The 25,790-nt window shown below is 44.1% G+C and overlaps 1 protein-coding gene across 1 annotated transcript in view; it reads left to right on the top strand.

The window, feature by feature from the left end:
• The first annotated feature begins 610 nt into the window (after positions 1-610).
• Positions 611-25,790, top strand: part of NEGR1 (neuronal growth regulator 1) — a 1,973,203-nt gene continuing 1,948,023 nt past the window's right edge. Inside the window, exon 1 of the mRNA XM_086953859.1 lies at positions 611-1,249. Coding sequence (XP_086809985.1) covers positions 1,083-1,249 — 167 coding nt within the window. The 5' untranslated portion in view covers positions 611-1,082. The remainder of the gene's footprint in view (positions 1,250-25,790) is intronic.

Raw genomic sequence — 25,790 nt, 5'->3', positions numbered from 1 at the left:
TCCTCCAGTTTTCCATCCCACTTAAACCACTGCTTTTAGTAATGTGCACGAACCTGCCCTTGATGCTGGCAGTCAATTTGTTTGTCAATGTGTTTGTTAATTTTCTTAAACCATGAATTAAGTCTGGCTACATATTCTCACTGTTGATATTTATTATACGAAATAAAAAACACGAACCTGTTTCGACTTGTGTTGGCCACCTACCTGCTTTAAAATTATCCTGTGACTCCCAGTTGTGCCTAGATAATTGACCTATTGTCCAGAATGTTGACCTATTTTCTTGAAGTTTTATTGTTACTGCCCACAATTTGCCTCCATACACGTGGCCACCGTAAGGTTACTTCCTACCTGACTCCGAAGGCCGCTGTCCAACACTGCCTACACCAGCGGCGCAGGTGACAATGCCATTCACTTTGACTTACACGGCTCCTTCACTGACGCTTCCTCTTCCCTCGCCGAGGGAGTTAATGTGCCAGGAAAGTACCTGATTGACGGCCATTTCCCAGGACTGGCATCATTGCGCAATCAATACATTTAATTGCCTTTGCGCGCGTGTCAGCCCGTGAGTCTGCCGGTGCGTCTGTGCGCGCCAGCCCCGGGTTGTTGTTGGGATAGGTCCGCCTCGCTCCATCTCCAGTCACCGACACACACCGGTTGCCAAGGAGACGGCCGCGTGGCAACCGGCTCTCGGAGGCTGGAAGCCGTGTACCGCTAGCTGAGCCCCTCTCACTCTCCTGCGCGCTTCATGCTCGCTAGATGGTGCGCGAGCCGCCCGAGCACACAGGCAGTCCTCCTGAGCGTGTGCGCGCTGTGTGGCGAGCTGCTGTGTGGAGCTGCTGGCAGCCGCGGGAAGGGAAGATCCTCACTGCTGCAGCTGGAGAGAAGCACCACTGCTGCTGGAGGCGGGGTGTCTGCTGCAGCTGGATGCTGCGCTCGCCTCGGTGTTGGAAACGCTTCCTTCTGCTGCTGCCTATGTTAGTCTCGGTGCTGGAGGTCGCTGTTACTTCTGTTGGATACTAGAGACTGCTCCCGGATACTGGTGTTGCTGGTTCTGTGGGTTGTGTGTGTCAGGGATAGACGTGATGCTGCTGGTTCATGGCGCCTGCTGCTCAAACCAGTGGCTGGTCGCGATCATACTCAGCCTGTGCTGCTTGCTGCCTTCCTGCATATCCTCCGGCCAGAGCCCTGGCTTCCCCTGGACAGGTGTGGACGATCAGTTCGTGAAGCAAGGAGACACGGCCATGCTTAGGTAGGAACTCTGCCTCATACCCCTTCTCTCCTGCACTGAGTAGGAAATAAACGTAGCAAGGCTTGCTTATTTACTGCGTGTCTCAGAGAGAGTGAAATCGGACGAGTCTCCTTGCAGGCAGTGTGGAGTTAGCACTTGTAGCAGGACAGGCGCGTATTGGCGCATATCCCTCACCCTCGTGTCTTAACTGTCAGACTGAAGTGTGATAGCCAGTTATTGACCAGCAGCAGTGCACTTTCTAATGAGTCCACTCCAAACTACCCTATGTGTTTTAGGCAATTTTGAGTTGTAGCGTAATTTGCTGCTGGGGCGACTGGTGACCACCAGCTCTTTTCAGTAAGTGTTTCACCCTATCTGCCCTTACCCACAAGAGACGCACTTTGACACATTGTATCCTCCAGAAGTGCTATAGTCGCTCTGACTGTTGCACTGCACAGGTCATCGCAGCGCGTCATCTCACGCACACACAAACACACACAGTACAGATGCACATCAGACTGCCGGCTGCCATCACCATTACACTAAGGCACGTTTGAGAGTGGGTGGATTCAAACGTTGTTTGTTCTGCGCAAGAAAACACATTGCAGCCTCGTGGAGACATGGCAAATGTCTGCACCGTTTCAGGGCGTGAAATAAGGGAGTGGCTTTGGTCGCGAGAGTGTGGAGATGGTGGTGTTGGGGGGGCATGGGGGTGGGTGGGCGGGGGGAGGTTCACGGAAAAACACCCCCCTCTCTTCAACTGCTTAAACGCATGTCTACATTGGCGTGATGAAACAACGTCTATACAGTATTAACTGAAGAAATGATGCTCATGTCCTGGATAGAGGTGCAGCACAAGGCAGAATTGCATAGTTCGTAGTTTATTACATTATAGATAACTCGTTAATTGTATCTTCAAACAGCGGCCAACCAACTCCTCACCACCACCCCTCTGAAGCACGCGTGCCCTTTCCAACTTTCTGTTTGCAACTGGAACGTTACTATCACAGGTGCGGCATGTGCAGTGGCACCCAGCCCTCAGGTGCATTCCGGGGCCCACTGCACTCCAAAAATAGCAATTTGTAACCATCAAAAGAGCGGACGAGGCACATGTTCCTTACTCGCATTTGGGCCCTTTGTACCTTTGCTACGACAACGTTTTGCAAGTTTGCTCGGGGTTCTTCTAATTCGAAGATGCGTGCGAATCTAAACATGATCGTGGCTGGGTATGTGCAGAGAATGTATGGCCAGAAGATAACATTTAAATATAATATTGTCTGCCCAGGTGAAGAGAGCGTTTACTTGTGCACTCCAAGCCCTGTTTTATAGCTCCTCACTTATACTAAACATTGCGAGCCTCGAATCGCTGCAGATTAGGACGCTGTAATCCGGGTAATGGTAGAATCCAATTCTGCATCATGCTATTAAGAGGCAGCGATTATCTTCTTAAAAGGGATCCTTCTTCCCTGGAAGAAGCTGCAGTCCCTGCTGTCAGCAGTGTTTTGTCAACGCAGTTGGCGATGCATCGCACCCTGGTGGTTCCCCAGGCGTGCCCGGCGTATTTGCGAGCAATCAGCCTGGCACTGAAGTGGACTTCAGTATATGCATCGCCGATAAATGCAGAGTAATGTCGCGCGAGTGCCTTGGGTGAGAACGCCTCTGTGCCGACAGCAGCGTTGTGCGGAGTCACAGTGATTGACGACCGTCCTCTCTGCCTCGGGAGAGTGTAATTTATAGCGCCGTGTGTGTAACTTAATCATACACACTTCCGTGTATTCATGAATATATCTAAACAACCCTCTCGAGACGAGTGCTTTTTGTGTGTTTCTTTTCCATATCCAGTATACGTTAATGGACAGTGGTTTCTGCCGACCATCCTTTCGGTTTATCGATTGGATGTGGCATTCCGTGCACAAGTGTGCATTTCTCTGTGGGTTGTGCCAGTGGAGATATCACCTGCACAGTACACTTAGGGTCTCCTAACACCCATCACAGAATCATTTTCTCACACACTCGCACATACACACATATGACAGTGTGACAACCCAGTGGTGTTTTTGAGATTTTTGTATTCGCACAGGCAAAAATATGGAGGTTGACTTATTTTCTCTCTTCAGACCACACGGAATGTTCCTCCAATGTGCCCTTCAGACATGTTTATCCCCGAATGTTTTTGCCTCATTTTGCACGGTTCCAATTTTGCGGAGGAAGAATATCTGCTGCAACACAAAGCCACAGCCATCTTTTAAATATTTTCTGTCTGTATTTCCCAGGATACACCAACCAAAGCTTCTGTTAATCATAGGTGACTGCAGATTGTGGCTCAGTGCAGAACTTTTTATTTTCATTGACGCATGCATGTTTTAAGTTTACGACCTACCTATTACATCAGTTGTACATTTGGAGCAATTCTGATGGTCAAAGGTGTACCATATGCTATATATACAATCCTAGCATATTGTCGGACACTGAACGTACATGCATGTTCAGTTATTCACGTCTCCATTGAGAAACGACTTACCAAATAGGTTTCACTGCAAATCTGGGTTAATTATTGTTTTATGAAATTTGAAGCAGATCATTAAAATGTACTATGCAAAAATGCCCGCTTTTATTGAAGTCTCTGCAGTTCTCTGAACAGAACTGTGAATGTAGCAAAGATGCTAAGAAATGTGACACGTTTGCATTACTGCATTACATATTTCAGAGTCAAACATACATTTGAGATATAATTGTTTGTGTCACGTTGACTTGATAAGTTGTATTCTCCCTGAAGAAATCAACCGAGCAAAATAATGAAAAAACTACAGAGGAAATTTAAATCTCCTCTAAATTAATGAAAAAAAACTTTCAACCCTGTGTCAATACTGGAAGCATATATCGGTTGTGTGTAATTAAATTTTAATGAGTTCATTAGTTTTAAATAAAAGCTGGTGATTTCTTCAGGGAGCAGTTAGCCTAACCCCCCCTTTCTCTAGCCTACATGCATCGAGTGAAACCAATAATCTCCTGGAAAATAATCCCAAAAAGTGTACTTTGTACAGAGGTCACTTTTATTTTTGCTCTAAACTAATCATTACGTTCAGGAGACAAGTATACCACTTTGTATACAATGAATAAACACATTTAACATTTGCATTCCTATTAATGAAGTACACCTCGCTCAATGCAGTGTTCAGTTTGATAAATGCAATGTATAGCATTAACAATGGAAAGTAAACTGGTAAGCACAGAATGTATCTAGTAGTTGTCATTGAGATTAGTAAATAACCTTTTTTTGTTTAGGGATGAAGGTCTTAGGTATTTTGGCCCAAATATATCAGAGTTAGGCAGGGTCTTAAATTGAACAAAATTCCCAGGTTCATTTGACCAGTAGGTGTTTTTTAACGTTGAGTTCTGCAATGCAATTTTTTTCCTACCAGTAGTTAATACCATTTTTGAATCGAGCAGAGGCCCTTGTGTGTTATGACATGTGGTAAAGTTTACTTTTATACCAGATGCGGCTCGCAGAGGTAACGCTGCAGGGCGTTCAGGCGAGGGAGGGACTGAGTGGGGGGTTAGTGGAGTCCGACATATGACAGCAGATATTTATTTATTTACGTTCACCTTTGCCTACGTATGACGGACCCCAAGAGACCCCACCCAGCCCCTCCCCGCCCAGCCTCACCGCCCCACAGTGTTACCTTTTCGATCCGCCACTGCTTTATATTCTTTCTACACTCCTTCATTGTCTTAGTTCACTTACAAAATTTGTAACCAATATTGTCAGAATGTACAAAGTTTGTATTCTGCTTCCCACCTGATATTAAGGGTCTGCAAATTGCAAGACGTTTTTTTGACACACTTTGCATAACCAAGTTATCAATTTCATGAATTTCCCTAAAAATTCTGAAAGTAAAATTTTTCAAAAATGAAGATTAATCCCTTATTATTTTGTTGGTGTTGTTGAAACACGGAACAATTGTGACTAATTATACCTTCAAAATCTGCTAAAGAGCTTGAATGCACTAACGTCTGGCAGTAAAAATGCCATTGTAGGCATGATTCAATAAAACAGTGGAACATTTTGCAAGTTCAAGAAATGAGAAAGAAACGACTTCTCAAAATTCCCTGGCAGAATTGAAATTCTTCACATTGCCTGCCTGACCTTTGAAAAAGAAGGTTTTCTGCTGGCAAACAATAAAGGGCCTTTTGGCCATTCTATCCATTTTTTAATCTGGTCACCTGTGGTCCTTATGATCATGCGGATTGGGTTTTCCCAATTTAGAGTAAGTACATTATGTTCCAACTAACACAGAGAAAAGGTCCATGGAAATGCACACCCACTTCCCAAACTTTGTGCTGTATCTAAACAGAGGAATTTTAGTGTGATTTTCCAAATGACCTTCCTAAAGTGAGAAAACTCACCTGCTATATTGACGGGGGTGCTTGTGTCAATATACTGAGAAAGTAGCCTTAACATTTATGAACTTTTACCTATGTCATATGTGCTCCCATTTATTTATCTTATGTTTATTTGCAACAATGTTGTAGTTCCGCGATCGCCAGAGGATAGTTATAATTAGGTTTGCGTTTTTAAAGGAAGATCATTTTGGGGTTTTATTCGGTTTGCTAATTACTATTGCTCAATTTTACGAATCTTCACAAAACATTAAACATTTTTTCTATACTGCTCAGATTCTTTCTGGAAAGTTTCATAATGATCTATGAAGCAAGGGCTGAGAAAAACGGGGGAAGGGGTCCCAAATCAAATTTCCCCATGTATTTTCCATTGACTTTCCTAGCAAGTGATATCGCAAAAACTGGTGTACAGAATTACACCAAGTTTAGCTGGAAACTAGGTCTTGGTCCTGAAAGCATGCTTTTTGGGATTTGATGTATATCCTTTCAGTATTTTTTGAGATATTAAAGATAACAAATATTTGTATATCTCAACGGTTGGGTTCAAGAGACTTTCGCGAGAGTCCCTTGAATTCAACTTAGAAAAATATAGCCTTCTGATTGGTTTAGAGAGCTTTTTTCCCTTGAGCCTCCTCCCTCCCACAAGAGTCCACTCCCACACAGGAGCGTGCGCTCTGATTGGCTGGCCACAGCATAAAAGAGAATGTTGTGGCATCCTTTACAGGACTGCTGGGACTTAGTACCCCGTCCTGAGAATAGTAAAAAAAGAGATATAAGGGGCTGAGTAGGCATATATTACCTCCAGCCCTTTTTGGAGGGTGTCCCGGAGGGTTACCAACAGCAATTGAGGACTGTCCCTGAGGGATTCCAACAGCAATCAGAGACAAATTATTTTTAAAAATCAGAAGTTATGCTGCTCTCTGGCTGGATGCATGCAAACGTCCATGGGATCATGGGAAATTTGATTGCGTCATGGGGGGCATGAGTTGTGCCCCGTTCTTGAGTCAGTCTTGGGTCCCTATCTCCCAGGGTGACTACATAATAAAAAAAGTGGAGGGGTGTGTAACCCCCCCCTTCCTGAGCCAGCTAAGGCCCCTGGTACCCCATCCCCTGGGACCACTATGTAAAAATTAGTGGAAGGGGTCCCTCGGCCCCTTCTTCAAGCCGTTTTCAGCCTTGAAGAGTCTATCACCTGGGGCCGTAAAAATAATTGAAAAAGGGCTGGTGTGTTGCCCTTCCCTCCTAGGGCCTGTTAAGCCTCCAGGGAGCCCATTGCCCAGGGTCCGCTAACACACTGTGTCCTGGGGAGGTCACTCCTGGGAAACAGTAGTTTTAGTGCCAGCCGGAGTGCAGTTAGAGAAGGCATGTATGCTCTTACCTGGTGGAAACTTTAAAAATGCTACTGCCGACTCTCAGGGACAGGGATTCTCAGATTGCCGTGGCCCAGAGAAAGCAAACAAAAATAGCTGCTCCTGCCTGGCAGGAGCAAAGCGACTCATCATGCACTCGGGTAGTATGTAGGAAGCCAGGGGGGCTGCTGAGGCTTCTCCTGCGACCCCCAACTTAATGTTTTATGGGTGCCCCGGGTTAAGACCAGGGCCCCATATAAGGGGTTGGTTGCCGGGGGCATCATTAGCTCAGAGAGGGGAGGCTGCACTCCCCATTCACCCTAAAAAAAGTTAAGGCCCCAGGTCCCAGAATGTGTCAGGGAGGGAGGTCGAGCCTTGCAGCTAACCTCCCACTGTGCACACCCATAGCCGTGCATGGCAGGAGTTTACTTTACATATGGTGATGAATTGTTACTTTACTGAAAAAAAAACTAGAAAGTAACTGTAAAAACAAAGGTTGAAGTGGCTTTATAGTAGGGTGGACATTTCAGTTAAAACATGTTTTAAACAAAAAAAACAGGAAATTCACTATAGTTATCACTAGTAACTATAACTCGTGACCAAAAGTAACTGTAACTCATTCCCCACAATGCACTGCTAATTACTTCACCAATGATAATATCACTGCAACATCTGAAATGGCATAATTGATGACAAGAGTGTGTATGGTGAGGTGTGAGTTATGGTCACTTTAGGGCACAAGTTATAATTACTCAAGATAATTTTAACTAATGAATTTCAGAGTTTTTTGGAGTAATTCTAGGTGTGTCTATAAACTTTCGGGGTGATCGGTCAAGTGGATGATGAGAAAAAGGGGGAGGGATAAAAAATGTGCATTTCCCTTGTTCATTTTCAAAGGAATTTTAGACACACTTGTAGGCCGAACCACTTAATGGCATTGCACCAAATTTTGCAGAAAGCTAAATGTTAGTTGTATTGTGAATTGGTGTAAACGCATTCAGTCATTTTTGAGAAATATAAGAAATCCAAACTTGCAGATCATTTGTGATGCATAAGCGGAACTTCACAAACTCTTGCACAAGGAGAAGTGCTGTGATTGGCTGGATACAACCTGTGGAGAAAGTTGTGGATGCCATTTTGTAAACCAGAACAATGTCCAGTGAATAGAAATAAAGGGGTACATTAGAGGGGTCTCTGAGGTACCCTTTATGAGTAAGAAAACAGCCCAATTTTTTCCACATGGTTGAAGTCGCGAACCTATCATGACATTCAGTATAGGTCCCCCAGTGAAACATTGCAGTGGAGACAAAAACCTTGCTGAAAAAATATACATACAATCACTTACACAGCAGTACACACAGTACAGACCCACCCAGACACTTAAGCACCCACTCAAGACCCACTCAGACACTCATACCCTCACTCACATATCCACTCAGAGACTCATGCACCCACTCACAGACCAACTCAGATTCATGCACCCACTTGCAGACCCACTCAGAGACTCATGCAGCCACTTACATACTCACTCTTGACACTAATGCACCCACACAGACCCACTCAAAGACTCATGTACTCACTCACAGGCCCACTCAGAGACTCAGGCACCCACTCAGAGACCCTATCAGAGACCCACTCAGAGGTTCATGCACTAGCTTACAGACCCATTCACCCCCTCATAGACCCACTCAGAGAGTTACACACCCACTCATAGACCCATTCAGTGACACATGCACCCACTCACAGACCCACTAAGACCCTGATGCACCCACTCATGTACCCACTATGAAGCTCACACACCCACTCATAGATCCACTCAGAGACTCACGCACCCAGTCACAGACCCATTTAGAGATTCATGCATGCACTCACACACCCACTCAGACACTCAGGCACCCACTCAGAAACCTACTAATAGACTAATACATCCACTCACAGACTGATGCACCCACTCACAAACCCACTCAGACACTCATGCATCTACTTATAGACCACATCTGAGGCTCATGCACCCACTCACAGACCAACTCAGAAACTCATGAACTCAGTCACTGACCGACTCAGACACTCACACACATACTCACAAACCCACTCAGAGACTCATACACTCACTCACAGACAAAGGGACACACCCACCCTCTGTAAAACTCACCAAGACACTCATACATCCACTCACAGACCCACTGAGACTCACACACCCACTCATAGATCCAGTAAGACACACGCACCCATCAAAGATCTACTCAAATATTCATGAATCCACTCATATATTCACTCAGAGACAGATGCACCCACTCACACTCTCACTCAGTCACACATATAGTCACGTATGCACCTACTCACTCCTCCATATAGCCACTCATGCAGCCACTCACTCACCCATCCAGCCAGTCGCACACCCTCTGATTCATTCATACAAATATTCACATATCCACCCACTCACTCACCCCTCCAACCATTCACATACCCACTCACTCACTCACTCACCCACCCATGCAGCCACATTTGTATTCACTCACTCATTTATAGAGCCACTCACACACCCTCTTAATAAGTCATATAACCTCTCACACACTCATTCAGGCACTCATATGCCCACCCAGTCACCCATAAACATACTCAGACTTCCTCTCAATACATGTAACAACACATGCTCTCCTTCTCCTATACAAACTCTGACACAACCACTCATTCACCCATGCAACCACTCACCCATCCATCTGCTGACACATCCAGTACCACACCCACTCATCCACTCACATACTCACCTACTCACATACCTACTCACTGACTCATACAACTACTCACCCACCCACTCAGTCACCCTTACAGATACTCAGGAACCGACTCACTCACCCATAAAGCTAGTCACACACCCTCTCACTGACCCATACAACCTACAAACCACCCACTCACTCAGACACCGACTCACTGATTCACTCACTCACTTACTCACTCACTCACTCACTCACTCACTCACTCACTCACTCACTCACTCACTCACTCACTCACTCACTCACTCACTCACTCACTCACTCACTCACTCACTCACCTATAGAGCCATTAACACACCCACTCAGTCATTCATACATATACTCAGCTACACATTTAGTCATGCACCCTCTGACTCACTCATACAGACACTTACACCCACTCAGTCACTCACACACACACACACACACACACACACACACACACATATATATATATATATATATATATATATATATATATATATATATATATATATATATATATATATATATATATATATATATATATATATATATATATATATATATATATATATATTATATATATATATATATGTGTGTGTGTGTGACACATATATATATATATATATATATATATGTGTGTGTGTGTGTGTGTGTGTGTATGTATATATATATACATATATATATATACTCAGACACCCACTCACTTACTCATATAGATACTAAGACATGCACTCAATCACCTATACAGTCACTGACACAACCACTAATTCATCCGCACAACCCCTCATCCACTCATCTTCTCACCAATACAACCACTCACATACCAACCCACTCCTTCCTACAGTAATTCATTCACCATTCACCCTTTCACTCACTCATACATCCACTCAGTCACCTACTCACTCCCCACTTACAAAGCCACTCACTCACCCATATAGCCAATCACACACTAACTCACTCATACAACCATTCATACACCCACTCAGTGAACCATATAGATATTCAGATACCCACTCACTTACTCATACAGATACTAACACATGCACTCATTCACCTATATAGTCACTGACACTGATTCACTCTTGAAGCCACTCACACATCCAGTCAAACAACCATACAGACACTTACACACACACTCACACATCCATACACCCACTCACACATACATTCACTCACATGTACAGACACTCACACAGATACTGACAGAGCCATACAACAATTCACTCACCTATACAGGCACTCACACACCCACTCACTCACTCATACAAGTACTCACACACTTACTCACTGACCCATACATGGCTCACCCAGTCACACATACAGCCACTCACAAACTCTTTTAGTCACCCATACAGTTAATCACATACCCAGTCAGTCACCTATACATTAACTCACATGCCAACACAGAAAACAAGACATATTCACACTGTTACAAACATACATATAACATATAATTATTCTTTCTGAAACCAGAATAGGTGGTTCTAACAAAAACCAGTCTTTTAAAAACTTTTTTATTGTTTTTTCATAAACAGTTTTGCTTTGTATTTTTTTCAATACTCAGAACAAAATGGAAATCTTAGGGGCAGATTTATGTTAACTGGCGCATCCCCAGGGATGCGCCAGTTAACATGCGCCACAGTGCGCCACTGCTCCGCCACCCATGGTGCGCCGCATTTATGATGCGGCGCACCATGGTGCAAGTTAGTGAAGATGCGTGACGCATCTCTAGGCGTACGGGCGGCGCATTGCAGGAGTCATGTCGCAAGTGCGACATGACTCCTGCAATGCACAGGAGCCACCTCTTCAATGCATGGTGCGTCACCCTTACGCCTGCTTCAAGCAGGCATAAGGAATTGACGTAGAAAGTGACTGAGTGAAATCTCATAGATTTCACTCAGCCACTTTTAGGAGGCGTTCCTGCGCAGGAACGCCCCCCCTGCGCAGGAACGCCTCCTCATGGCGCAGGGCTTTCCAACGTGACACATCTTCTAGATGCATCACGTTGTAAATAGGGCGCATTGTTTGCGCCGCCGTTGCGTCACATTCAGTGACGCAATTGCGGCGCAAGGAGGCGCAAGGGCCTCATAAATCTGCCCCATAGTGCTTTGCAAGCTAATGCACAAAACGTACATTAACATTAAAAAATAAAACAGCCCTTATGAGCATTGATTGATGAAGCCAGTGCTGGGATGTACTGCTCTCCCGTAGTCAGTATTGTGTAACATTTAAAAAAATGTGTCCCACAGCAGCAAATTCAGGGATGCTGGTTGGAGGAGCATTTGCAAGGCCAAACCAGATGAAGTGCCTGGTTCAGCACCACAAGCAGAAGACGGTGGGTTCTTGTACTGAGGAAGATATACTGCTCCACACGATGGTTGAGATTGAATACTTCAAGCTGTGTTTACAACACATCCTGGCACCAGTCTTTTTCAAGATCCAGGCAGCAACTTCTAAACTTGAAATTCCCTCAACCTCACAATCTAAATAGAACATACAACGAAGAACACATGCAAATGAAAAGAACACCATGATAATGAGCTCACATCCCCTTCCCTTCACCCATGAAAGAATAAAAGAAAAAAATAACATAGGAAGGCAGCAGAGAGACACGAAAGATAAGAAGAACAAAAGCAAAACAGTTATGACTGAAAGCATTTGGATAGGAACCTTAAGTAGTGACAAAATCTTCAAGATAAGAAGGAGGCTGCCGAACTGTAGAGAAAACTATGTGAACACGATCAGCTCCATCAGCTGCAAACCCCCACCACCATTCACATCAGAGAGAAGCAAATCAGAACTCAAACCATGTGCCCCCCCTCACATCCTCATAATTCATCAACATTACACCTGAACATCCTTCAGCCTCCTTCCTCACACAAACACAGCGTTTTTGATACAGGGCCACATTCCCGGAATTTACCTCTCCCCATTGTCCAAAACCACAAAAAAACGTTGCCACCCTATCAACCCGGAACGGCCCTCTGAACTTTAACTGACATCTGGTGACCCTTCCTCAATTAACTTTGACCCAATCTCCAACATCTATTCTATTCCCCTTCCTTTTACCAGAAAGACTGTTCACTCCTCTATTGCCACACACCAATCTCTCCTTCAACCAGGCAGGTAATAACTTAGGGGCATTTTATCAAGGACAGGCGATACATTATCGCCACTTTTATCGGCAGGAAACTGCCGATAAAGCGGCGATAATGGCCTTGATAATATGCTCTATGAATTCCAATCGAAGCCCATGTTAGATGTGAACACATCTAACATGAGCTTCGATTGGGATTCGTAGAGCATATTATCAAGGCCATTATCGCCGCTTTATCGGCAGTTTCCTGCTGATAATATGCCCCTTGGTCCCTTGTGACTGCCCCCGCATTTCCTGAAAGGGAATTTTACATGTAACACTATGCACAGTAGTGCGATGCACCCATAAAATGTAATTGACCATTCTCTGTACATCACAGTAATTAGTGACAGCCAACTGTATGGTACCCTTCACCAACCTGTGGATCCTCTCCACCATACCATACTTGTGGGTTGTTGATAACCCTGGGCATAATACTACACTATACTGACGGAGCATGCAAAGTTTGTACTAATTCGCACTTCGCAAATTGCACGTGGTACAGTACCAAAACTTTGCTTAATCACATAGCGTAGCAGCCAAATCAACAACATCCTCAGATGCTTTGAAGAAGCAATTTTACATGCTTAAAAGCTTATAACCAATTCACAAGAGTGAACTTTAACAATGAAAAGATTAGGCAATGAGAGAGCTGATGATTTTGGGGTCCCCCTACCCTAGGGGGAGGACCAAGTAGATACCTTGAACACAAAGAGCATAAATAAAAAGCATATTTTGTTGAACTTCAGTGGTGGTCCCATCCTCTTAGGCCACCCCAAGCACAGTTATTGGCAAAAAAACAATCCCAACCAAAGGCCCTGCAAAGCATTATGGGGCGAGATTGACCGTGGGCAGTGAATATTATATTATCCAATATCAAAATAATTCTACAAAGAGCTGCAGTTCACCTAGTCGTTACTAGATGTCCCTCACGAGTTAAATGCAAAGCATTGAAATTATTCTTACATCAAGCTGCAGTTCCACTAGTCGTTACTAGATGTCCCTCACGAGTCAAATGCAAAACCATTGAAACCCTTTCATCAAGCTTTTGCATTTGACTCATGAGGGACATCTAGTAACCACCAGTTGAACTGCAGCTCTTTGCAGAATTATTTTGATATTGGATACTATATAATATTCACTGCCCACTGCTAATCTCATCCCATTATGCTTTGCAGGGCCTTTGGTTGATAATGTTTTTTGCCAATAACGGTGCTTGGGGTGGTCCTAAGAGGATGGGACCACCACCAAATCATTCAATAAGATGTCCTTTTTTTGTTTTCAAGGCATCTGTTTGGTACTCCCCCTAGGTTAGGGACGATCCCAAAATCATAACCTCTCTCACTGCTTGCCACTTTTTCAGTTTCGCTTTTGTGACAGTTCTATATGCATTTTAGCATATAAAAATAGAGATACTTATTTTATCAAAACTTACATTGTGCAGGATGCCATTTGCAATTTTTGCACAGTGCAGACAAGTATACAGTGTAATCAGCTCTGCTACGCAAACTACGTGTACTATGTGAAGGTCGAAGTATACTATGTGTAGTGCTGCTGCGCAAGCTTCTCCCAGGCCTAGTTGTACAGAGAGTTGAAAAAGTGTCTGTTGGACTTGGCCCTTTTTGCAGGGTCATCCCTAAACCTTTTTGCCTTCCTCCTAGCCTTTTTGCTGATGGGGTGCTGGTGGTTTTAGGACTCTGGGCACTTTAGCACTGGTTAGCAGTGCAGAGTGTGTGCACTCTCTGCCCTCGATAGGCTAACATTGGGAACTTCTCCCTTATGGGATAATTACTAAATAAAACAAAATAAGTATGGCATGTTTGGTATGTGTGGAATGGAAATGATAAATGCTGCGCAATGGTGGGCGCAGATTGACTTTTACTATTTTAGGAATGCAACTTTTAGAAGTTGGTATTTCTGTGTGCTGTTTGCCTGCTTGCATGCCTGTTTCTAGAAGTGACCGGGGCTAGTGAGGAGTGGGTGGCTCCAGGGAGGCAGGGTCAAGCTGAGTGGGAGTTCTGCAACTTGAGTAGTGGGCAGAGGAATCCCCTGTCCCTGACTAGGTCAGTGCCTGTCCTGTACCAGGCTAGCTCCACCCCCTACTAACATCCCTCCCAGTGCCAGTTGGGACTGGAACTTCCAAGACCCTTCCAGAAGCCCCTACCTCCAGACCTTTCCAGAAGCTTCTGCCTCCTTCCAGACGCAGGACAGGGAGGTGTATAAATACAGGGGCTGTGAGATCATATGGGGTGTGCTTGTGCTGATGTGGAGAGGACACTCTGCCAGTCGGAACCGGCACAGGACCCTGCGGGCTGGCCCCTGGGCCCAACTCTGCCCCTCTACCCTCTACTGGACCAATGAGAGACTCTGCAGGAGTAAAGGCTGGTGTCTTGGAAGGATTGCCTCTTCGCTGGGCCTGACTGTTCCCAGGAACTGTTGCTCTGCCTTGTTATGCTGTCCCCCAGCCTGCTGACCTTTTCCCAGCCTTGCCTCTTTATTTTTGGGTCCAGGCACCTCGTGGGCACTATACTTTAATCGCCCCAAGGAGAAGAAGCGGGAATCTTGCAGCGCCATGCTGCCGACGTACGTTGAGGGAATACCAACACGTGGGATTCCCCCCTCTGCGCTGCTCGAGAAAATGGGTGCCCACCCCGCATTTGGCTCCTTAGAGGTGGGTTTCCACCCTGCTTTATGGTTTTTAAAAGTAAACGGGTGCCCACCCCACATTTTCGGTGTATTTAATTCAAGGGAGACTATCCCGCGTTGTGTGCACTCAGGCGGGTGCCCACCCCGCAATTGTTCTTATTTGAAAGCGGGTGCCCACCGCGAATCACTGCCGCAGCCCGAGCCGCCGAGAGCAACAAAGAGTGGGTGCCCAACCGCACTTGTGCTGCTGTAAGCGGGTGCCCACCCCATGCTTCACCCCTAAAGAATCACAGCTGCCCGGAGCCAGGAGCCCCGTGCATGCTCCCCTGCTGACGTCAGAGGGGAGGCGCACTAGGATTGGTGCCAGCGGGAGAGTTGCCACAGCAACGGGGGCGTCGTCCTGAGGAAGCCAGGCAGAAATAAGGAGACGCGCCCGGGTGCAGGAGGGGCTGCCTCGCTCCTCACCCATGCCACGAAGTTAGGAGAGGCCTGGAGGCAGTCTGTTGTGGCACGGGGTTCTCGTGAGCTGAGGAGAGCCCGCAGGTTGCCAAACCTGCAGCCCGCAGAAGGAGGCACCAAGGAAGGGGACTGGAGTCTCGCGGGACCTGGTGACGGCCACAGGAAGAATCCCGCAGTAGACCGGTTGAGTGTCCCTCCCTCCAGAATGTGACATGGGTCTTTGGGCCAACTTTGGGCCAAGGGGATCAGGGGGAAGCTTCCCTGGGTTCTGAGGTGCACCGCCTCCTCGGCTTTGCATTGTAGAAAGGCCCTGAAGAGCCTGGTGAGTTGGGAGGGCATTTAGGGAGTCCCAGCAGGGGGGCTCCAACACGCCAGTGCCCATGTGTGCCTACTTATAAAACGGCGCCACAGATGCGGGCCGCTGCAGCGTTTGGGGAATTTGGAATTTAGAAGCCCTGGAGTGGGGCTCCAACGTGGACAGTTGTGCCTGTACTTGTTTTGGGCTCATCCCAGCTGCGCCGCAAAGGGAGGCAGCTGCAACGTTGTGGGGGATAATTCTTTCAGAGTCCCAGAGTGGGGCTCCAACTTGCACTGTTAGTACCACATTCTTTTGAGTCCCAGAGAGGGGGCTCACCTAGGTCACAGCTGTACCGCAGGAGTGGGCAGCTTTGTACTTTCCAGCCCCAGAGTAGGGGCTCCCCAGGCGCAGGAGCGCCACAGGCTAATCTACACCGAGGATGGCAGTTAAACTGTGAGAAGTCTTTCCCTCAGGTTTTGCATTACTAATATTATGACTTATTTGTGTCCGAGGCCTAATAAGAATACATGATATGTTATTATGCTTAATGCTTGTATGCTAATATTGAGTTGCCTTACGATATAGCCCATATGATTAAGCCTCCTGTTTTTACGATGATGGTGATGCCTAATGAGATGCCCCATACTATGCCTAATGTTTTTATGCCTAATGAATGGCCTCATGTGATCATGCCCAATGCTCATATGATTATGCCTAATGTTATGCATTATGTGATTTAGGCCTATTAGGGGTATGCCTAATGCTAACATGATTTATGCCTAATGTGGTTTACACGGTTCGTAATGTTGCTACCTTCATGAATTTACCAGTAGGGCCTGGGGGGTTTACATTTACTGTTCCTGCTTGGTGATGTTTCTGGCAGCAACCCGATTGGCACGTCCCTGTACATAATCCCATGTAAATAATGTCCTGGTGCCTGTAGGCACAGTGCATATGTCTGTGATTCTAATGTGTTTTTATAATACAAAAGCTATTTTCATATAACCTAGTGTACCTAGTGTGTCCCCGCTGTGTGTGTGTGGTGCGCAGACGCTTTACACATTCCCTCTGGGATAAGCCTGATTGCTCATGCCAAGCTACCAAGGGGGTGATCAGAGGTTATCCTCAGGTTATCCTCAGCCTCCCTTGCCCTGACTAGACCGGGGGTTTCTGCCTGGCTAAGGCGCCTGCCCTAGCCTGCCAGGAATCCCCATTTCTAACAGTGTCGTACTCCCGACATTTTTAAGAGAGGCTGACATTTCATGAGCGGTAAGCTGGGTACCATTGCTAGTAATAATGAGAACTAAAGGGACACCTTCATTATCAAAAATGTCCTCCCAATCAAAAATTGTGCTCCTGATAAGGACATCCCGCATGAATCTCACAATAATCCACCTGGAACAAACATCCACCAGAACCATGCAAACCTCAACTCTGCTGGTAAATCAGCCAAGGGACCAATGAAACCAAGACATACAATGTGCCAGGGCTTACCTGGATCTTCTATCTGCCCACCCCCACTTCCACAGCCTACCCTCAGCCTCTTTTCACATTCCTTGAACATTCATTCACCCATCTTCTAACTTGCTCATCGAGCCCAGGCCAACAAAATTCCTCTGAATTCTCTTGCTGGTCAAACCCTGACCTAAAATGGCCCTCTTGAGCTAGATCACATAACCTGCATCATAGACCAGTTGGAGGAACAAACCAATCACCCTGTATCTCAATAGTTTGACCACATAACGAAAATTCATCCAAGATCTCAAAATAAGGCCGCACGAACAGAGCAAGAGTACTTTCCCTTGACCCTACCTATTGAAGCAACCTGATGACATCCCTAAGAACTTCATCCTCCCACATATCTGCTTCCTACTCCTCAATGGTGAAAGCTCCACACCCACATAGTGCTGCGTCATTCATGGAGGCCATATCATCCTCTGCTTCTGACTCCCTAACTACCACACCATCCCCAACTTCCCAACTCAACAGCAGTCTAGATAGGTAGTCTGCCTGCACATTGTTCCAACCTTGTACATGTTTCATGACATAAGAATACTCTTGGAGTCTCACCGCTAACCTGGCTAATCTAGCAGAGCCTTTCCCAGCTCCCTCTGAAGTCAAAATGTTTAAAAGGGGCTTGTGGCCAGTGTGCATGGAAAAGGTGGCTCCCCACACATACAGTCAGAATTATTCAGCACCCCAGACAGCCGCCAACACCTCCCTCTCTATAACTGAGTTATTTCTCTCAGCTTGCATAATGGTACTTCAAAACAACATGCTATTCCTTTTTTTACTTCATTTGGGACAACACCACCCCTAAGCCAGTTGTGCTATCATCCACTGTCAGTATAGATCTTAACTTATGTTCAAACAGAGATAAAATCAGGTCTCACAAACCTACTTTTTAATTTTGTCATAAAGCCTTCTGCTCCTTGCCCCACACAGATTTCTCACCTTTGCGGAAAAGTTTCCTCAGACACTCTGTCTTATCAGCAAATTTGTCAACAACCTTAGAATAGTACTCCATAAGCCCTAAGAACGATCTTAGCCGATCTAAAGGTTGGGGAGCCAACCTTATTTAGTCTAACAAAGATCGCTTGGGCTTGACCCCACCATTGGATATGGAGTATCCTAGATATTCTATCTTTTCACTGAGGAAGGTACAGTTCTCTTTATTTAACGTCAACTCAGAATCACTCAACCTTCTGAACACCGCTCTCAAAACCAAGTTGTGCTGTTCCACCATCTCACCCATGACCAAAATGTAATCCTGTAAATACACAAGGTTTCTCATACCTTCCAATGCCTTGATCATCATTCTTTGAAAAAGACTTGCAGCCAACGTTAACCTAAATGGCATGTAATTGAAACAGAAAGCACCCTCAGGGGTTATAAAAGCTGTCAGGTCTTTTGACTGATCGTGCATCCTGATTTGATAAGCACTCCTCAGATCCAATTTGGGGAAGTACTTACCACCTTTGGCCAAGACTAACAATTCTTTAATGTTTGAGAGAGGAAATGTGTCTCTCATTATTTCTTAATTAAGGGCCCTGACATCCACCCTGAATCTCAGGCGCCCGTTAGATTTCAGGCTAATAACCACACAAGATATCCCACTGTGAGGCTTTTACCGGCTCAATCACACCCTCACTCTGCATGTCCTTTAACAATTCCTTGACACCCTCACTCACGGAAAGTGGCACTCTCCTCAGTTTGTGCTACTTAGGTACAGCATTTTCTTTCAAAAGTACCTTGTGAACAAACCCCATTCAAATACCCAAGGGATTTGTTAAAGTCTTTGTACCACTACACAGCACATCACTGAGCAGTAACTTGTCAACCACCATTACTTGGTTGGTTGCTATGGGGTTTATGATGATATTAAGGTCAAACCCTTGCACCCATCCCAATATGTGTGGTCCTCCCACAGAAACATACACCTTTCCAATGACACTACATGTATCAAATTGAATGAACCCTTCCATGTAACCTTCAGTGTCGATGGGATCACCATTCAACCTGCATGGATTGATATCCTGAGGATTAAGTTGAACATCGAGCCACCGTCCCTCGAACAATCCTTTGCGAATAATAGTGTACATAGAGCCTGAATCAACCATCAGGTCTACTGCCTTCCCTCACAAGACAAATTTAGCAGAAGGCTTGGTTAGACTCCTTTCTCCATCGTTGTCAACACAAACACTCACACACTTGGCGTCCCCACAAACCACAAGAACCCTATCACAATACTGGCCGTCCCGTGTTTCACCAACCACCCCTACCCTCAGCCTAGTTTCCTTGTTGCCCAGACCATTATTCTTACACATCCTAGCATAATGTCCCCTGCGGCCCCATTTCCTGCATTCTTTGTTGATGGCAAAACATTGTTTAAAATGACTAGAGTGGAAGGTACTGCCACATCACCCACATCGCGCACAATCCTTCACCTTTCCTTTGGCTGAGGGAGTGACTAGGCCCTTCACATCTTTTTTTTATGACACAAAGTTCCTCCTGAATGTCATGTCTACTGACTACTGTCTACTGCGGAGACTTCTCCTGTCTTCTCTCTCCTAATACGTTCCTTCATGCACCTTTGAGACTCCTCTAGGCCTTTTGCCACCTCAATTGTTTCTTTGAGAGAGGGATCCTTCACTGCCCAAAGTCTTTCCTGTATCTTTTTGTCCTCACATTGCACAATTAGCTGGTCACGAATCAGCTCCTCAGTCATTGCACCAAAACGATATTTGAAGGAAAGTTCTCTAAGCCTTGCCACAAATTCATCAATAGATTTGTGATCAGCTTGATGGTGAGCATAGTACTTATAACTTTTCATAACTAAATTAAGTTCTGTTGCAATCACTGTGGACACTTCTTGTAAGTAAACAAGAATAGATTGTTATTGAGCACAGGAGCCAGCAACCCAACTCCTGCTGACCAAACTCCCAACTGCTTGTTATAGAACATAACCATGGAATATAGAATACACACAGGTATTCTGGAATATGGGAGGGAGGACATAGAGAAGGTATGTGCAATCATAGAGTAGACAAAGTAAGAGAAATAATTACTGCACATCTTCCTCCTTTAGAAACAGAAACATAAAGCGAAAATGTAAAAAATATTGAAATGAAAAAATAAAATTAGTTCAACATACTATTCACAACAATGATTATTAAGATAAGCTGTTGGTCTACGATACCTTGCAATTCTGGTATTAGCAGGCAAAGATGTATTCAGAGAATTTGAAGAATCAGTGGTAATATTGTTTGAAAGACAAGAACTGCTTGAATCAGAGGCATCACCTCCACCTTCATATCTCCTAACACATGAGAAAGAAGAAAAGGTAGAGTCTTCCATTATAGAGAACATATAACCACTATTCCCACTGTTGCAAGAAGAATTAAGAAGCTCATGTGAAAGACCATCCTTGTAATCTGAAGATTTTTTTTTTATAAAGCAACTCTTCGAAGATTTAATTTTTCACCATTAGTCAGAACAACATAATGAGTTAATACTTCACTGACACAGAAAAGACCTCTAAAATTGGATAAACCTTTAAAAATCCTACCAAAAGTAATTCTTGTGCTGTGAAAGTCTAATTGACCTCCTTTAGAGACTAACTCTTTGATCCACAAAGGAGTGAGTTTTGTGCCAGAAAGTCTTCCACGCATGAGTTTGAAAGGTAACTTATCGTCAAAACCATGTTTTGTGGTACGATAAGCACAGATCATGTCTTGAACCAGGTCAATGGTTGATACACCCTTAGCGTGAGCCATTTGAATAGTACCTTTAACAAGTCTGTTGACTCTCTCACATAAGCCATTGCCCTGTGGGTTGTATAAGGATGTGCGATGATGTGTATTGCCACAACTAGATAGAAAAGAACACATGTTATGTGAAACAAGTTGTGTGCCATTGTCAGCGATAAGTACTTTAGGATAGCCTTCTTCTTGAAAAAGTGATTTTAAAAATGTTATGGTGCTCTCAATAGTAATATCTTTTACAAAAACAACAGTGAGCCATTTAGAAAGATATCAATAGATACAATGGCAAACCGCTGAGATAAGGGAAGTTCCTCCATGGGTCCAATTAAATCAAGACAAATACTGTGACGTGGAATATTAGGAGTAGACAACTGCATAATGGAAGAGCCAACCGCGACTTTAAGTCCTTTCTCCCCCTCCTTACATGTTGAACACTTTTCAACCCATGAAGACACCTGAGAGTCTATACCAGGCCACCAAAAGTTAGCTTTTAATCTGTGCTAAGTTAGAGTTTGTCCCAGAAGGGGGAATAAACTTGTCACCACACATGAGAACATTTTCACCACAAGTTGATAATTCATCAAGTACCTTTAAGAAAAAACAAGCAGAAACATGTAAACAACTTTCGTGTCTGGAACCTAATTTACCCATACAAATAACTTCTTGAAGTATATGGTCATTGACCATAGCTTTACACCCCTCATCACATGTGAAAGTTCCTTCACAAATTTCCTAAACATCATGAACCCAAGCAATGGCTTCATTTTCACTTTCTAAGTTGAGAGAAACATCACCAAGATTTTCAACTTTGATCGGAAGTCTGGACAGACAATCTGCCTGAAAGTTGCGCCAACCTTGAACATGGGAAATTTCATATTGATACTCTTGAAGTTTGGCTCCAAACCTGGCTAACCTGGGAGAACCTTTACCCGAACCGCCAGGAGACAAGATGCAAACTAAGGGTGTGTGGTCTGTTTTGAGAAGAAATGTGGTGCCCCACAGGTATGTACGGAAATACTGAATGCTCCACGCAGCTGCTAGTGCTTCCTTTTCGATGATAGAATAGTTCTGTTCAGAAGAAGTAAGGGTGTGAGAAGCAAATGTGATTGCGTGCTCCCCATTATTATACTTCTGCAAAAGAACAGCACCTAGACCAGTGGCACTAGCATCAACCATTAAAATTGAGGTTTGTTTTGTATCAAATGGAGCTAGAACATTGGCTTCACAAATTTCTTTCTTGATATGACTAAAACAAGAATTTTGATCATACCCCACACAAATTTTACTTCTTGTTTGAGCAAAAGTCTTAGTTGCACAGTCTTGTCAGAAATGTTGTTAACAAATTTTGAGTAATATTCTATCAGTCCCACGAATGACCTAAGTTGGTCTTTGTCGGTAGGGGCAGAACGAATAGCTTCTAAGAGATCTTTTTTTGGTTTGACTCCTAATGTTGATATCTCATAACCCAAATATTCTATTTGCTGCACAAGAAAAGAACACTTCTGCTTATGTAGAGTAAGGCCGGCATCCATGATTGTGTGCAAAACATCTTTCAGTATCAGATTATGATCAGCAATTGAGTCGTCAAAAACAAGAATATCATCCTGGAAGAATACTACCTTCTGTAAGCCTTTAAAAATATCTGTGACCATACGTTGAAACATGCTGGCTGCTGAAATTAGGCCAAATGGAAGGCGTGTGAATTGAAAAATGCCCTCGGTAGTTGTGAATGCAGTGAGATGTTTAGAGTCATCATGTAGTCTTATATCATGATATGCACTCTTTAAATCTAACTTAGAAAATAACTTTGTGCCTTGTAGAGTGGATACCAATTCTTTAATGTTTGGCAAAGGAAAAGTATCCACAACTACACATTTGTTTAGTGATTCCTAATCAACACAGAATCTCAATTTTCTGTCTGGTTTCTTTGTGATTACAACTGGAGACACCCATGAAGATGCCTCAACTGGTTCAATTACAAAGCTCTGTAACATTTCGTTTAGTAAAGATTTTACATCTTGTCTAATTGAAAGTGGAATTCTTCTTAGATGGTGTTGAATAGGCAAACTATTTTTTTAACTGAATAAAATGTGAATTATCTCTCATTTCACCTAATTTATCTTTAAATACAGTGTTACATTCACGTAAAATGTCATCAACAGAATGGTCTTCGATAACCATGACCTGAGTGGGTGCTCTTGGGTTGATGATAATATGCAGATCATATTGATTAAACCCAACCTAATATAGGAGGTCCATCAACTGAAACATGTACTTTACCAAAAGTAGACCTATTTTGAAAAACAATATTTGATTCAAAATAACCCACAATGTCAATAGTTTCACTCTGAAAGCCTTTTGGAGAAACATCAATTTTGCACAAGACCTTACTACTCCAAAGACCGTCCATGAAAGATATAGGGATGATAGTATATTTTGACCCTGTGTCAACCATGAGAGACACTTCACGTCCATCTATTGTGAAAAGAGCTTTAGGTCTGTTTTGTCTTTTATCATCTTCTCCAACAGCATCAATGTCATCAATTACTAGAAGCCTGTCTCTCTCTTGTTTAGTTTCTTCCATATAATCTTGAACAACTGCTATTTTCTGTTGATTTTTAGTTTTGCACATTTTGGAGAAATGTCCTAGTCGACCACATTTGAGACACTCTTTGTTAGGAGCAGAACAGAATCTGGCCTCTGATGTGCGACCACTACTGCCACATCGTGAGCAAAACTTGTTGGAAAGAGAATTCCTTTTAATAGTTGGTTTGAATCTGTTCTTTGCAACAGCAACAGATTTCTCATATGATGGCTCTCTTTCACCACCTCAGCATTTTTCAGAGACCTCCGACACGTCTTTATGAGAATTGTTTTTCTTTTGCGTATCTATCGCTTTCATGCAGCTTTCAGAATCTTCTATCACTTTTGCCAGATCAATGGCCAGTTTTTAGGAAGGATTCTTTGCGGCCCATAACATTTCCTGAATCTTTTTGTTATTACATTGTACTATTAATTGGTGTCTAATAAGTTCGTCATTCATGGCTCCAAATTTACACTTGACCAACAACTCTTTAAGGTGGGCTACAAATTCATCTATAGATTCATCAAACGTTTGGCGGTCTGTATAGAATTTGTAACAATTCTTCACTAGATTTTCTTCTTTTGAAAATCGCTCTTCCTGTCTGCAAAGGCTTCCTTGTATTCATCAGGCATAGACTGCCCATTGGCTTGTAATGCTTGAGGAAGGAATCTAAATACACACTTACCTTCCTTGCCTAAAGTACTCAATAAAATAGCTTTTTTTCAATTTCCTGAAAATTCTTGTTCATCAAGAGCCTCTAAGTAGTTATCAAAAATGATGAACCAATCCTCCCATGGTATTGGGGGATTACCTGGTTCATTTAAAAATGGTGGAGGAAGGGTGACAGTCACATGTTGCATCATGAGTATGGATGTCAGGTTATGCAAAAATATGCTAATAAAACTGTAGTTGTAAAGCACACAGCGAGAATGAAAAACAATGAAAACTGACAAAAAACAAACAAATATCACATCATACTCAAAAATGGTGAATACCTGTAGTCCGATGAATCGTACAGTTCAAAAGAAGCAGCAGTGTTTCTGGCAGTTGACTGCTAAGGCTTCTGCGCGTTTAAGCCACAGGTTTGCGCATCACCGCATTCGCTCTGTGTGGGACAGAGGAAGTGACGTATTGTTCGTACGTGGCTCGTTGCAGTATAAACACAGGTTTTTTTTTAAATGGCCACTTGCGTTCTTGCGTGAGGCTTGAAACGCACACATGGAATGCAGGGACCAGCAACACTAGAGTGAACAGCAGTACGCATTGGAATTGTAGGATAGCTAGGCAACTAGAATTTGGGAGTTTGGTCAGCAGGCGTTTGGTTGCTGGCTCCTGCGCTCAATAATAAACTATTCTTGTTTACTTACAAGAAGTGTCCGGAGTGATTTCAACAATTTGGCGATGATCCCAGGATACCATCATCTGACCAAACTACAGAGAGCACTGTTCCTGGAGACGTCTGATCACTCTCTACTTTCATCACGGCTGCAGTGTCCATAGTAAGCAGAACCCTTCGCCAGGCGAACCCACATATCGAGGCTCATCTCCCTCCTGCAATCCATGGAGGAGTAACATTTTCAGAAGATCGAAGGAATTGCATTTATGCCTAAAGACCGACATCACCAACAGTGAGTTAAGCCATAGCGCCTGTGTAATTAACGCTAGGCAACACGGTTCCATGGTAACT

This window comes from Lissotriton vulgaris, chromosome 1_1 (assembly GCF_964263255.1).
Source record: "Lissotriton vulgaris chromosome 1_1, aLisVul1.2, whole genome shotgun sequence".
Taxonomy (NCBI): domain Eukaryota; kingdom Metazoa; phylum Chordata; class Amphibia; order Caudata; family Salamandridae; genus Lissotriton; species Lissotriton vulgaris.
Note: the sequence above shows the minus strand (reverse complement) of the source record. Positions and strands in the feature narration are given on the sequence as shown.